This window comes from Aethina tumida, chromosome 5 (assembly GCF_024364675.1).
Source record: "Aethina tumida isolate Nest 87 chromosome 5, icAetTumi1.1, whole genome shotgun sequence".
Taxonomy (NCBI): domain Eukaryota; kingdom Metazoa; phylum Arthropoda; class Insecta; order Coleoptera; family Nitidulidae; genus Aethina; species Aethina tumida.
Genome location: NC_065439.1, coordinates 1,657,514 through 1,673,480, shown reverse-complemented (window position 1 = coordinate 1,673,480; position 15,967 = coordinate 1,657,514). Strand labels below are relative to the sequence as shown.

The following is a 15,967-nucleotide window of genomic DNA, read 5'->3' as shown; positions in this document are numbered from 1 at the left end:
ATATCAGCGAATGCTGAACAAATAAAAAAGCAATAAATACAAATATAGTCAATCCATATTTGGCAATTTTGTCGGATGACTCTGAAAAATATATTTAAAATGGTGCTGATTTCTAAAATTCCTTTTGAGTATCAACATTTCTTACTATTTTTAAATATACTTTGGATCATAAGTTCTGAGTATCAATTAAAACATAAAACAAACAAATAAAATAAGGAATAATAGAACTAAAATTTGAGTTAATTATTTAATTGTTTTCAAATTTATAGAATTTATAAAATTTATAGAATTTATAGAATTTATAGAATTTATAGAATTTATAGAATTTATAGAATTTATAGAATTTATAGAATTTATAGAATTTATAGAATTTATAGAATTTATAGAATTTATAGAATTTATAGAATTTATAGAATTTATAGAATTTATAGAATTTATAGAATTTATAGAATTTATAGAATTTATAGAATTTATAGAATTTATAGAATTTATAGAATTTATAGAATTTATAGAATTTATAGAATTTATAGAATTTATAGAATTTATAGAATTTATAGAATTTATAGAATTTATAGAATTTATAGAATTTATAGAATTTATAGAATTTATAGAATTTATAGAATTTATAGAATTTATAGAATTTATAGAATTTATAGAATTTATAGAATTTATAGAATTTATAGAATTTATAGAATTTATAGAATTTATAGAATTTATAGAATTTATAGAATTTATAGAATTTATAGAATTTATAGAATTTATAGAATTTATAGAATTTATAGAATTTATAGAATTTATAGAATTTATAGAATTTATAGAATTTATAGAATTTATAGAATTTATAGAATTTATAGAATTTATAGAATTTATAGAATTTATAGAATTTATAGAATTTATAGAATTTATAGAATTTATAGAATTTATAGAATTTATAGAATTTATAGAATTTATAGAATTTATAGAATTTATAGAATTTATAGAATTTATAGAATTTATAGAATTTATAGAATTTATAGAATTTATAGAATTTATAGAATTTATAGAATTTATAGAATTTATAGAATTTATAGAATTTATAGAATTTATAGAATTTATAGAATTTATAGAATTTATAGAATTTATAGAATTTATAGAATTTATAGAATTTATAGAATTTATAGAATTTATAGAATTTATAGAATTTATAGAATTTATAGAATTTATAGAATTTATAGAATTTATAGAATTTATAGAATTTATAGAATTTATAGAATTTATAGAATTTATAGAATTTATAGAATTTATAGAATTTATAGAATTTATAGAATTTATAGAATTTATAGAATTTATAGAATTTATAGAATTTATAGAATTTATAGAATTTATAGAATTTATAGAATTTATAGAATTTATAGAATTTATAGAATTTATAGAATTTATAGAATTTATAGAATTTATAGAATTTATAGAATTTATAGAATTTATAGAATTTATAGAATTTATAGAATTTATAGAATTTATAGAATTTATAGAATTTATAGAATTTATAGAATTTATAGAATTTATAGAATTTATAGAATTTATAGAATTTATAGAATTTATAGAATTTATAGAATTTATAGAATTTATAGAATTTATAGAATTTATAGAATTTATAGAATTTATAGAATTTATAGAATTTATAGAATTTATAGAATTTATAGAATTTATAGAATTTATAGAATTTATAGAATTTATAGAATTTATAGAATTTATAGAATTTATAGAATTTATAGAATTTATAGAATTTATAGAATTTATAGAATTTATAGAATTTATAGAATTTATAGAATTTATAGAATTTATAGAATTTATAGAATTTATAGAATTTATAGAATTTATAGAATTTATAGAATTTATAGGATTTATAGAATTTATAGAATTTATAGAATTTATTTATTAAATTTATAGCTTTTTATAGAGTTTATAGAATATTTTATATAATTTATAAAAGTATTATGGAATTTATATAAATTTTTGCAGAATATATAAATTTTCTTATAAAATTTATAATATAATTTGATGGAATTGTAAAGAATTAAGAACATTTTACAATAATTTATAGAATCTTTTATAGAATTTATAAAACTTTTCATAGAATTTATAGAACTTCTCATAAAATTTAAAGAATGTTTTATAGAATTTATAAAAATTTTGTACAAATTACAGAATATCAATTGAATTTATAAAACTTTTATAGAATTTCAAAACCTTTTATAGTGTTTATAGAACTTTTCATATAATTTATAGAATCATAAAATTTAAAGAAGTTTTTATAGAATTTATATAACTTTTTGTACAAATTACAGAATATCAATAGAATTTAAAAAACTTTTTAAGGTGTTTATAGAACTTTTAACAGAATTTTTTATAAAATTTATAAAACTTTTATAGAATTTATAGAACTTTTTATAAAATTTATAAACTTGATGGAATTGTATAGAATTAAGAACCTTTTATGGAATTTTTAGAATCTTTTCTAGAATTTATAGATATTTTATACATTTATAGAAAATTTTATATAATTTTAGAACTTTTTATACACATTATAAAACGTCAATAGAATTTATAGAACTTTTTGAAGAATTCATAAAACACAGAACATTATACGAATAAAATTTATAGAATTCCTTACAAGTCATGACACTTTTATAGATTTCATAGTTTTCATAGATTTTATAAATTTTATAGTTTTCATAAATTTCATAGATTTCATAGGTTTCATACATTTCATAGATCTCATAGACTTCATAGATTTCATAGATTTCATAGATATTATAGATTTCATAGATTTCATAGTTTTCATAGTTTTTATAAATTTCATAGATTTCATAGATTTCATAGAGTTCATAGATTTCATAGATTTCATAGATTTCATAGATTTCATAGATTTCATAGATTTCATAGATTTCATAGATTTCATAGATTTCATAGATTTCATAGATTTCATAGATTTCATAGATTTCATAGATTTCATTAATTTCATAGATTTCATAGATTTCATAGATTTCATAGATTTCATAGATTTCATAGATTTCATAGATTTCATAGATTTCATAGATTTCATAGATTTCATAGATTTCATAGATTTCATAGATTTCATAAATTTCATAGTTTTCATAGTTTTCATAGTTTTCATAGTTTTCATAAATTTCATAAATTTCATAGATTTCATAGATTTCATAGATTTCATAGATCTCATAGATTTCATAGATCTCATAGATTTCATAGATTTCATAGATTTCATAGATTTCATAAATTTCATAGACTTCATAGATTTCATAGATTTCATAGATTTCATAGATTTCATAGATTTCATAGATTTCATAGATTTCATAGATTTTATAGATTTTATAGATTTTATAGATTTCATAGATTTCATAGATTTCATAGATTTCATAGATTTCATAGATTTCATAGATTTCATAGATTTCATAGATTTCATAGATTTCATAGATTTCATCGATTTAAAAAAATATTGTAGATACCATAGATTTTTAAATTTAACGCATTCAGAAATGTTGGTTTTAAGTTAACTTGAACTCGAGACAAAGGCATCCGGATCGGTCGTCAAGTTCAGCGACGTTGAACCGAGATCAAAGTCACTTTCTCCGGTCAGTGCGCTCCGGTGAGGTAACACCAGTTACCCAAGAACGGAATACCCACAATTGCACACGCACCCTCGCCGGTATTATAAAACCAACGTGCCAATCACACGACCATCCACACACACCACCGTCCTCGCACCGTCAACAATTTGAATTCAATTTCGTACGTGCGTCCAGTGTAAGTGAAGTGACTAACGGTTTACAGTTATAGTGACCTACCTGCAAGTACAGCGAGGAACGATCGAACGATTTTAGTGGCACGATGTTGAGTTTGGCGAAGTGGAGTTTGTTGGTTTTGGGCGTTGCACTCTTGACGCTTCAGTCCATCGGACAGAATGTTTTTCCTCAGGGTGGACAAGATCCGAGACAAGGTGAGAGCTACATCTGGCACTCTTCTAGTCGTGCATTATTTCATTCATCACGTCACACATTTTTCTCTGACATAATTATCCAATTAACACCGAACAGTTAATTTAAACTTTAAGACATTTTTGACACTAATTTCTTTTTTCGTCTTAACATTCAATCCTTGTAGATATTTAGTGGGTCAGGAACTTGTTCTCAAAGCTAATAAAATTGGAATCGTTGATGAATAATTAATATGTTTTAATTTATTCAGGGAGGGACCTTTTAGACTGGATCGGATTGGGCACAGGTCCAGAAACTGATCCCTATTTAGCCAAGACGAATGCTGCGTGTCTCAATGGGGATCTGGCCGAGTGCTTCAAGTCGAGAGCTTTGGGATCATTGGATGAGTTCTTTAATAAAGTAAGTAACGTGATTTATTGGCTCTTTAACTCTTCGGTTTTATTCTTCATAAAAAGTGAAAACACTTTGATGCCAATAAAAAAGATATCCATTAATATTCCATGTAATAACATCTAAGAAAAAATTAATTTATATTCAATAATTACATAATTAAATCTTTCATTTCATTTTTATTTTTATATTTAATGTAAATTTTTTAGTTTTTCTTGATTTTGTCATATAATTAATAACAATTTGATAGATGCTTCAATATCTTTTGTCAACTAAAGTTGAAATTTTAACAAGTTTTTAAAAATGCAGTGAAAAATATTAATAATAGAAGAAGATATTGAAAACTTAACCTAACTTTTCATAGATTTAATGAATTGTTAGGTTATGTAGCACTAATTATTTAATGTTTAACCGAAAAACATATTATTTCAGCCTGTATATCAATTAAATGAAAACGCAAAGATCCTGATGATGCCCCAAAATCAGCTGCGACAACTTGCTCAAGAACCATACGAATATTCTGAAAGTCCAAGGGCTGACGAAGATGAATGGGATCAACTCGTCAAATTCGCCATGAGAAAAGTAATAATATTAACTAGATTGTTAATTAAATTTAATTATTAATGATTGTGTTGCAGGTGGAAAAGTTTTTGAAGTCAACAGCAATTGAACTAGACTTCAGCAACGAGGTCACTGAAAATGGCAGATACTCCCCAAGGTTCGTCGACGAAATTGCTGATGAAATTGACATAATCGAAGACAAAAAGGATTCACTCTTTAGTAAGTTTAAAGGGTACCAAACTGGAGTATAGATTGTAATAATTGTTGTTTTTCAGAACGCAAACAACTGAAAAAGCTCTTCATCCCAATGCTCATCATCCTGAAGCTGTTCAAGATCAAGTTGCTGCTGTTCCTGCCCTTGATCCTCGGCTTGGCCTCCTTCAAGAAGCTCCTCGGCCTCTTCGCCATCGTCCTTCCAGGTCTGATCGGGTTCTTCAAGCTCTGCAAGCCCAACCTACAGTCCCCCTTCACCGGTAACTACTACAACCAAGGCCCTCAGTACTCCCCAGCCGGTATAGCTTACCAGCCCCACTTCAGGGAGCCGCAGCCCAACTTCGTGGAGCATGAGGTGTACCACCACAGACCTACTGGTGGTGGTGGCGTCCACTTCAGGGACGAGCACCACGCTCAGGACTTGGCCTACAACGGATGGAACCAGTACAGGAGCAACGGCAAAGATATAGATGCCGAAGCTGAAACCACTTCGAAGAAGAGCATACTCCCAGACAATTAAGATGAACTCGTTGTTACATGTATATATTTATTGTGTTTTGTTTGTACATATTTATTTTTGTATTATATTTATTTAATTCCTTCATATTTATAACTTTGTATATATAAATAATGATGAAATAAAAGTTTTTTTTTTGATATAAATAAGGTTTAAATCATTAACTTTAATGTTTCACATATAAATATAATTTAATGATTTGTTAATTAATTAGTTAGACGTACAAAATGTGTCCAATTTTATACTAAGCTAATGACCATCAAATCCCATTTGATTGTAGGACACCAAATTTAATCATCTAGCGGACTTTGAATTGGAAAAAGTCCTGATGAGATTTCCAACAAAAGCTCTGGTTGTGCCTTTATTTCCTCCAGTGATGATTTACTGAATTTTTATGTTGGGTATTGTGGTATTTATGTGAACGACTTTCATGAATGCGGTTGTAATACTCTTTTCGGTTGAATTATTCGGTATTTAAGGAGTAATATCCGGAATTATGTACTTTGTGAAGGGTACATTTATGCTGGAAATGTGCACAGATGTTTTGTGGGAGTTTATTATTCTATTTGCTTTATAATTTATGGTTAATTAGATGTGCAGTTTGAATTATTAATGAAATGAACCCACGTTAAATGTACACTGGGTTGCCTAGAACATGTAGTTGCCTCCTGTCACTCTCTATCAATGAGTTTTATTTATATGAGTTACATGAAGAATTCTAAAGGTCTTGATAAAGATCGTAGACAACAATTTTACTGAAATATTTCTAGAATTCTATATTATTATTATTATTATATGTTAATATAAAAATGTACTTTATTTCCTTTCATCTTTCCTTCCCTCATAAAACCTTTCCCATATTTGCCTAACAACATCAAATGGTCAAAGTTTAATATCATTTATTTTATTGCATTTTGTGTACTTTTCCAGCAATTATTAACTAATTAAGCAAGTAAAATTGTTATGGACAGTTTATTGCTTTTACTGTACTTTCATTTTTTAACTTACCATCTATTGTTTTATGTACATTTTAATAGTTTAACACCAATTGACATTTACTGCCAATTATCATGGTTCTAATTCAAAATATTCTCCATTAAATTATTATTATATATTTTTTTATTCTATTAAAACTATTGTAGTAAATAAAATATACTGAAAGTTATTATAAATACACAAAATGTGTAACATGTTTAAGGTTGTTGAACAATAAGTTTTTACACACGTGTAACCAAACATTTTAAAGACAATGTTCGTCGAAACAAGTTCTACACAAACACATGTTTAATATTTTTATATCTCATTGGAATATTTTTGTTTTTTCTAGTTTAAAACAGTCTTAATTATGAGTTATAATATATTCCCAAAATTGTAGCTAACTTGAATAATGAGTGAGATCCCAAAATAAATATTAAATATTCTATTCTTGTTGGTTAGAGTATTGAGAAAGTGTTAAATTTGCTTCTAAGTCACCGATGTTCCTGTTTCCATGAATTCTGTTGAAGAATGGATGAGTATTTCTTCTTCAGGATAAAGTATAGGTCTTATTGATGAATTTAGACGAGACTATGTGACTGTGTTTGTCATTTTCTGATTAATTTTTGGATGCAGAAGCTAAAATAGCCATTAGATTTCGTTTATCATACGTACTTTTTAATAGAAAAGTACTTATTATTCAAATATTGTTCAATTCTTGCTGGTTAGAACATGAGGAATTGTTAATTTGCTTCTAAGTCACTGTCACTGACGTTTTTGTACAATCTTCTGGCTTTGCAGGAAGTTTACTGAAGAATGGATTAGTATTTCTTCTTCAGAATAAGATATAGATCTTATTGAAGAATCTAAATGGGGATAGGTTCAACTGTGTTCATTGTTTCTCCTCAAACCTTACAATTTTCAAGACAAAAGTGGCTGTCAGTTGCTTAGTTTTTGAGTGCAGAACCCAAAGTAGCCATTACATTTCATCTATCAGATGTAAGTTTTGAGAAAAAAGTGCTTTTCATTCATATTTATTACTAATCATTCAAATATTGTGCTTCTAAGTTACTGACGTTGATGTTTTTGTACAATTTTCCTTCTTCCCAGGAAGTCTACTGAAGAATGAATGAGTATTTCTTCTTCAGAATAAGGTATAGGTATTATTGCTGACTCTAGATGGGGATCTTCAATTGTGTCTCTTGTCTCTATTCACAGCTGAGAATTTACAAGGCAATACTGTCAGTTGCTGACTCAGAACTTGATTAATGGAACGAATCCTTGGAAGCACTCAAAGGCATCAGAATGTTGCCATTAACATTAAAAGATTAAAGGAAGAAGGTGAAAAGTTTGCCAAACATAACTAATGAGAAAACTGCCTCATTGAACATCTAAGTAGCCAAATTACAATCGAAGATCAGATAATCTTCAGTACAATAATTGTCTTTTGTTCTAGTTTTAAGTTGATTTCTCAAAATTAATTTCCAATTTAATCCTTATGGAAAGTATAAACGTTGGGCAATTTTTATCGTCAGCTTTCTAACCACCATCGTAACCCCATCAAAAACCCAAGCCCCATGCGGATCTTCTTCAGTTAGTCAAAACGTGTCCGTTCCAAAACTCCACGTACCGTGACCGGAAGAAACAGAAACTCAAACCACCAAACAGCACATACGCCACTGACCGTCGTCGTGTCTTGTAGGAAAGCAATGGCGTATGTGGGTCAGTAGAGACACACTGCACCCCAGAGTGCACGGTCAAGGCTGCCATCGCCATGGCCCTGATTAACCTTGCCGTTCCACTTAATCTCTCTTGATTCGACGCCAAACGGGTCACGTGCCCTAAAGACGTAGCCGATGAATGAAAGCACGAGTCGCCGGTACTGTGGGAAGCTGCCAGAAGTGGTACCACTTCACGAACAGTGCCACGGTAAATTTGTTTAGTACTTGTTGGTTTATTTCCATTATTATGGCATATTATGAAAGTTGGTTTATTTCCATTATTATGGCATATTATGAAAGTGACGAATGAATGGTTGTTAATTTCATGGTTTTTCAACGTTTTAAGACCACGTTAGTAAATCTAGATCGTCTGCAAGTCCATTTCGTTGTTTTATAATTTAAATCAACCATGTAGTACTTACACTTTTTATACTTTCTTGGCGTTTATTTTATTACTCATCTGATTGATAATGTAACATGTTATTATAGTTGGAAAGGAAAATAAAACATTAATTGCTGTTGTTGCATCAGTTTTAATTTCTTTAAATAATACTTTTGGATGAGTACTTACTTGGAACTCCTCCTTGAATGAATGATACTTCACCACAGCAGAAGAAGGAAAGTTAGAAACCTTTTCTCCAATGAATATTCATTTGTGCACACAAACATATGCCAATAAATTTATAAATCGTTAATGGTACGTTTGGATGAGTACTTACTTGGAACTCCTCCTTGAATGAATGAATTGATCCTTCACCACAGCGTAAGAAGGAAAGTTAGAAACTTTTTCTCCAATGAATATTCATTTGTGCACACAAACATATGCCAATAAATTTATAAATCGTTAATGGTACCTTTGGATGGGTACTTATTTGAAACTCCTCCTTGAATGAATGAATTGATGCTTTGCCACAGCATAAGAAGGAAAGTTAGAAACCTTTTCTCCAATGAATATTCATTTGAGCACAAAAACATTTGCCAATAAATTTATAAATTATGGTACCACCATTGATATAACGACCACAAACCAGTTCGGACACCTGAATTTGCCTACGCCAATGAAAGAATTGTTAGAATTCCGCCGCGGGAATAGGTGAAAACAGAAACAGTAATTGTGCTTCGGAAAGTACTCATCAATCTCGTAAGTGGATTAAACCATTCTTCTCAGCCGAAAATCCAACGAAAGTACTCTCGTTGCGGGGCACGGAAGAATTGTTTTAAAAATTCGGTTAAAAGTAAAACTAAATCGATTTCTCCGATGGTTCCGACGCAAAATCGTTCTGGTGGTTCTTCGATGCGACGTTGTGTAACACTCGGTACTCCCACGTAACCACGACAGAGTACATTTTTTCCTCGGGCTAAACTTCACTAGTAGTAATAGTAAAATCCATGTCACCTACTTTTGTAAAAATTTTCTTCCGTTATCTTGAACATTTCCATCGCATTCCACAACAGCACAAACCAGAGATCAACATTAGTGTTATTATTCCATTTCATGGCCTTGATTAGAGGCGAACATTAGTGTTATTATTCCATTTCATGGCCTTGATTAGAGGCGAGAAAAACGTGGAAATTTACTCGTCACAACGGCACAGGTGTTTGCTCCACATCTCTGTGTATTATGTAAAGGAAATTTTGAAGGAATGCCAGAGAAGATAAATTATAATCATTAAAAACAATAAAATTAAAATTAAAAAAAGTTGAGGCAACATAAGATAATTAATAATAAAATAATAATCTTTTTGAGAATTTCAAAATTTTATAAATAAGGTTAAATAGAATGGGGACAATTAATATTAAATATTTAGAATTAAGTTAACATTGACAATAATAATAATAATAAAGAAATATAAGGGGTAAATAAAATTAAATAATTTAATATTTAATTCAATTTTAAATTTGTGAAGGTTCAATATTTAAATTGAGAAAATTAATAAAAATAGAAAAATTTAAAGAATAAAATATTTATTTATATTATAAAATATGTCAAATAGAAAATAAAGATGAAATAAAATAATTAATAAAAAAATGATGATAATTAGTAGAATTTTTTAATAAACCTTAGAAGAAAGAAAAAAGAAAATTGGGAAATATAAAAATTAGAAAAATTAGTACAATAAAAGAATAAAACAATTAATAAACTAAATTAAATTAAAGGGATAGGTTATAATAATAATAAATAGATAAAATGTAAGAAAATTAAAAAAAAATTAATATTAATATTAAATATTCAGGACTTACTTAAAAGTGAATAAAATTTAAAACAAAAATATCTAAATTAAAATTGAAAGAAGAAAAAAGTAAAAATAAAATAATTAATGATAATGACAATAATAGTTAGAAATGGGAAAATAAAACTAAAATAATAAATAAATCTTGAATCTTTAATGAATGAATGAATAACCTAACTTAACCTAACCTAATATAACTTAACTTAACTTAACCTAACCTAACCTAACCTAATCTAATCTAACCTAACCTAATCTAACCTAACCTAACCTAACCTAACCTAATCTAACTTAATCTAACCTAACCTAAGAATATAAAAAATAAAAAAATAAAGAAATAAAAAGAAGAGAATAAACGAAATTAAATAATTACAGAAATATTTAGAAATCATAGAAGGAAATTAAGCTAATTTGTTGAATATTTCTGAGAAATTTAGAAATTAATTGAAAATTAATAAAAATATGACAATTAAAAGAATGAAACATTGGATAAAATTTAAAATTATAATTTTAACGATGACAATTAATATTAAATATTCAGGACTTACTTAAAAGTGAATAAAATTTAAAACAAAAATATCTAAATTAAAACTGAAAGAAGAAAAAAGTAAAAATAAAATAATTAATGATAATGACAATAATAGTTAGAAATCAGAAAATAAAGATAAAATAATAAGTAAATCTTGAATATTTAATGAAAATGAATGAATGAATAATCTAACGTAACCTAACCTAACCTAACTTAAGTTAACTTAACCTAACCTAACCTAAGAAAATAAAAAATAAAGAAATAAAAAGAAGTAAGAGAATAACCGAAATTAAATAATTACAGAAATATTTAGAAATCAGAGAAGAAAATTAAGATAATTAAATTTAAAATTAAAATTATGTTATATTAAATGAAGACAATTAATATTAAATATTCAGAATATCATAAAAAGTGATTTTTAAATAATAAATATTTAAACTGTAATTTAAAATATAGAAAATAAAAATAAAATCAAATAATTAACAAAATAATGAATAATTAAGAAAATTGATTAAATAAAGATTAAGATAAGAACTATAATAGTTCAAAATTGACAAAAAAAATTGAAAGGAAATTGGAAATATTAATAAAAATATGAAAATTAAAAGAATAAAATATTTAATAAATTTTAAACTTTAATAAACCATAAATCAAATAAAACTCAATGAGGGTAATTAATATTAATGATTTAGAATTTACTGAAAAATGATTAATATTAGTTTAAACATATTATACATAAATATTTTATTAAACAATAAATATAAGAAAAAAAAAACTGAAAACTGAAATTAAAAAAGGAAGAAAGAGATAAAATAAAATAGTTTACAGGAGAATGGAGAATTAAGAGAATGAACTAAATTAAAAAGAAATTTAAGGTAAATAAGAAAAATAATTTTGATGAATTTAGAAAAAAATTAAAAAGAAATTGGGAAAATTAATAAAAAAATATGAAAATTAAAAAAAAAAAAAAAATAGGAATAATAAAAGAATAAAATATTTAGCAAACTTTATCATAATAAAATTAAATAGAATCGAATCTAGAATCTGGAATATGGAATGTGGAATATGCAATGTGGAATATGGAATGTGGAATATGGAATGTGGAATATGGAATGTGGAATATGGAATATGGAATGTGGAATATGGAATATGGAGTATGGAATGTAGAATATGGAATATGGAATGTGGAATGTGGAATATTGAATGTGGAATATGGAATGTGGAATATGGAATGTGGAATATGCAAAGTGGAATATGGAATATGGAATGTGGAATATGGAATGTGGAATATGGAATGTGGAATATGAAATGTGGAATATGGAATGTGGAATATGGAATGTGGAATATGGAACGTGGAATATGGAATGTAGAATGTGGAATATGGAATATGAAGTGTGGAATATAGAATATGGAATATGGAATATGGAATATGGAATATGGAATATGGAATATGGAATATGGAATATGGAATATGGGATATGGAATATGGAATATGGAATATGGAATATGGAATATGGAATATGGAATATGGAATATGGAATATGGAATATGGAATATGGAATATGGAATATGGAATATGGAATATAGAATATAGAATGTGGAATATGGAAACATTAAATAATTTAAATCAATTAAAAATAATATTATAATTAGATAAATTGTAATTTTGCATTTGACTTATAAAAACAAGCGATTAATTAGTTAAACATATAAAAAGCATGATTCAATATGGAAAGCTAAAAGCATCGATGAATGAATTGATCAGTTCCCAACATCCAACATTAAAATCCAAACCGTCCGAAAAGTGAATACGTCAATTCGAGCCCGAATACATAAATAAATTAGCATACCACACCGAACAGTCGAAGACGCCTTAGATCAACTGTAAACATAAGAAAAAAATCATAGTGTGTGGCTTTTTTTGAAATGGATAACCCAGATTTCGGATGCGAACTGTGAGAAACAACCTAAATTTCCGGAGATATCAGCGACACGCGTACGTTGCGCCCGTTGTTCGGTCGTTAATAAAACAATTACCCGCACCGAATTATAATTATCTCGGTTAGGCCGAATTAAAGGCGATTTTCTTCGTTCGCCGCTTCGCCATTAATTCCGACCGTAATTAACGCTTCCGCCTTTTTTGGTCTATTTAGCTGCGGAGTTGTCTCCTGTGCATTCGGTTTTTTGAACAATGATTAACCATTTTTTTGTTATTAAAGTTAATTATTATTTCGCACGGTTTCATAGTCTACTTTAACAAAATGAAACATTGTTAAAGACGCCGATATTATCTGAACAATGAGTCTTATACATATGTATGTGGATCATACCAGAACAATTTTGTTGTTATAAGAGGCTGAAACCGACGAATAATTGTTCTAATGAAATATTTATTGGGAATGAACTTAATTGGTGTTTTTTTTTGAAGTGGCAACTTTCGTCCAGCTTAACACATGGCAAATATAATTAGCTTTGTTAATGTTTTATCGGTTAATCTGACCGAATTTTATAAATCATCTGTTGTACTTTCTTTATTATGTTCATTTTAATTGATCTAGAATTATTGTCAATGGAAAAAACGTTTTGCATACCCAACAAATTTAACATAATGCATAATATTTTGTGTCAAAAGGGCAAAAAATTGATATTTTTATTATTCATACACAAAGGAGCAATTTGTAATAAGCTGTTTTGAACAAGTGAATCGTCCTCAATATCTTCGATGTGAAATCGTACACGGAAATTTTCTGTTCCTCTTATCCACATTAACAATCAATTTGAAATAAACAGCGGAATGTGTTACATCTTAAGACGCTTCAATTTGTTGTTACTTAATTACAAAGTAAATAATAAATTCGTCGGCCATCAAAACATTGGATATTAACGTGAAAACAAGAAATTGTGTCATATATTTCCATAGATCTTTGTTAAAAACCACAACAGTTGTACTGATTTTTTATTTATTCATTCATATTTCTCGTTTCTATTGTAACAATGTGTCAATTTAAGAAAGCAACGAATTCCTTTCGACATCTTGACTATTGGGGATTTATGATTTTATAAATTATTCATTATGATAGAAACTCAAACTCGTAAGAAAATATTTTTAGGTTAATAAACCGAATTGAAGGAGCATATGGCCTTTTAAAAATTAATATTTCAATTTATTTTGTAGATAATTTTTGAAGATTGAAAACTGGAAGTTTTAAATATTCAAGTTTTAAATTGTTTTCAAGTTTCAAGTTTCAAGTTTCAAGTTTCAAGTTTCAAGTTTCAAGTTTCAAGTAACAAAGATTCAAGATTCAAGTTTCAAGTTTCAAGTTTCAAGTTTCAAGTTTCAAGTTTCAAGTTTCAAGTTTCAAGTTTCAAGTTTCAAGTTTCAAGTTTCAAGTTTCAAGTTTCAAGTTTCAAGTTTCAAGTTTCAAGTTTCAAGTTTCAAGTTTCAAGTTTCAAGTTTCAAGTTTCAAGTTTCAAGTTTCAAGTTTCAAGTTTCAAGATTCAAGTTTCAAGTTTCAAGTTTCAAGTTTCAAGTTTCAAGTTTCAAGTTTCAAGTTTCAAGTTTCAAGTTTCAAGTTTCAAGTTTCAAGTTTCAAGTTTCAAGTTTCAAGTTTCAAGTTTCAAGTTTCAAGTTTCAAGATTCAAGTTTCAAGTTTCAAGTTTCAAGTTTCAAGTTTCAAGTTTCAAGTTTCAAGTTTCAAGTTTCATGTTTCAAGTAACAAAAATTCAAGATTCAAGATTCAAGATTCAAGTTTCAAGTAACGATTCAAGATTCAAGATTCAATATTCAAGATTCCAGTTTCAAGTAACAAAAATTCAAGATTCAAGATTCAAGATTCAAGATTCAAGATTCAAGATTCAAGATTCAAGATTCAAGATTCAAGATTCAAGATTCAAGATTCAAGATTCAAGATTCAAGATTCAAGATTCAAGATTCAAGATTCAAGATTCAAGATTCAAGATTCAAGATTCAAGATTCAAGATTCAAGATTCAAGATTCAAGATTCAAGATTCAAGATTCAAGATTCAAGATTCAAGATTCAAGATTCAAGATTCAAGATTCAAGATTCAAGATTCAAGATTCAAGATTCAAGATTCAAGATTCAAGATTCAAGATTCAAGATTCAAGATTCAAGATTCAAGATTCAAGATTCAAGATTCAAGATTCAAGATTCAAGATTCAAGATTCAAGATTCAAGATTCAAGATTCAAGATTCAAGATTCAAGATTCAAGATTCAAGATTCAAGATTCAAGATTCAAGATTCAAGATTCAAGATTCAAGATTCAAGATTCAAGATTCAAAATTCAAGATTCAAGATTCAAGATTCAAGATTCAAGATTCTACTTCCTAGTTTCATATGTTGTAGATTCTACATTGTAGATTATAGAGTCCTAGATTCTGGGTTATTAATTACAAATTTCGACTCCTGTGTTCTTAATTCAGGACTCACTTTTAAGGAATTACATTTCTGTATTTATAATTCAAAATTCAAGTTTTAAGATTCTACAATGTAGATTATAGAGCCTGTATTCTAGATTCTGGATTATAAATTCTAGATTGTTAATTACAAATTGTAGATTGTAAATTTCGACTTCTGTGTTCTTGATTCAGGACTCACCTTTCAGGAATTACGTCTCTGGACTTAAGATTCAAAATTCAAGTTTCAAGCTTCAAGATTTGGCATTCAACATTCAGACTTCTGCTTCCTAGTTTCATACGTTGTAGATTCTACAATGTAGATTATAGAGCCTATATCCCAGATTTTGGATTACAAATTCTAGATTGTTAATTACAAATTGTAGATTGTAAATTTCGACTTCTGTGTTCTTGATTCAGGAC

The 15,967-nt window shown here is 27.0% G+C and overlaps 1 protein-coding gene across 1 annotated transcript; it reads left to right on the top strand.

Moving 5' to 3' along the window:
* Window positions 1-3,767: 3,767 nt before the first annotated feature.
* On the top strand, window positions 3,768-5,815 carry LOC109606111 (uncharacterized). The gene is made up of 5 exons (XM_020022686.2): window positions 3,768-3,997; window positions 4,246-4,394; window positions 4,818-4,967; window positions 5,024-5,165; window positions 5,222-5,815. Exons 1-5 carry the CDS (start codon window positions 3,889-3,891, stop codon window positions 5,677-5,679), a joined length of 1,008 nt encoding a protein of 335 aa, XP_019878245.1. The 5' UTR covers window positions 3,768-3,888; the 3' UTR covers window positions 5,680-5,815.
* The last annotated feature ends 10,152 nt before the right edge of the window (window positions 5,816-15,967 follow it).

Coding starts and splice junctions, on each gene's coding strand:
- LOC109606111 (XM_020022686.2), top strand. CDS start 3,889: ATGTTGAGTTTGGCGAAGTGGAGTTTGTTGGTTTTGGGCGTTGCACTC. Junction 3,998..4,245: donor TGGACAAGATCCGAGACAAG/GTGAGAGCTACA, acceptor TAATTTATTCAG/GGAGGGACCTTTTAGACTGG. Junction 5,166..5,221: donor CAAAAAGGATTCACTCTTTA/GTAAGTTTAAAG, acceptor GTTGTTTTTCAG/AACGCAAACAACTGAAAAAG.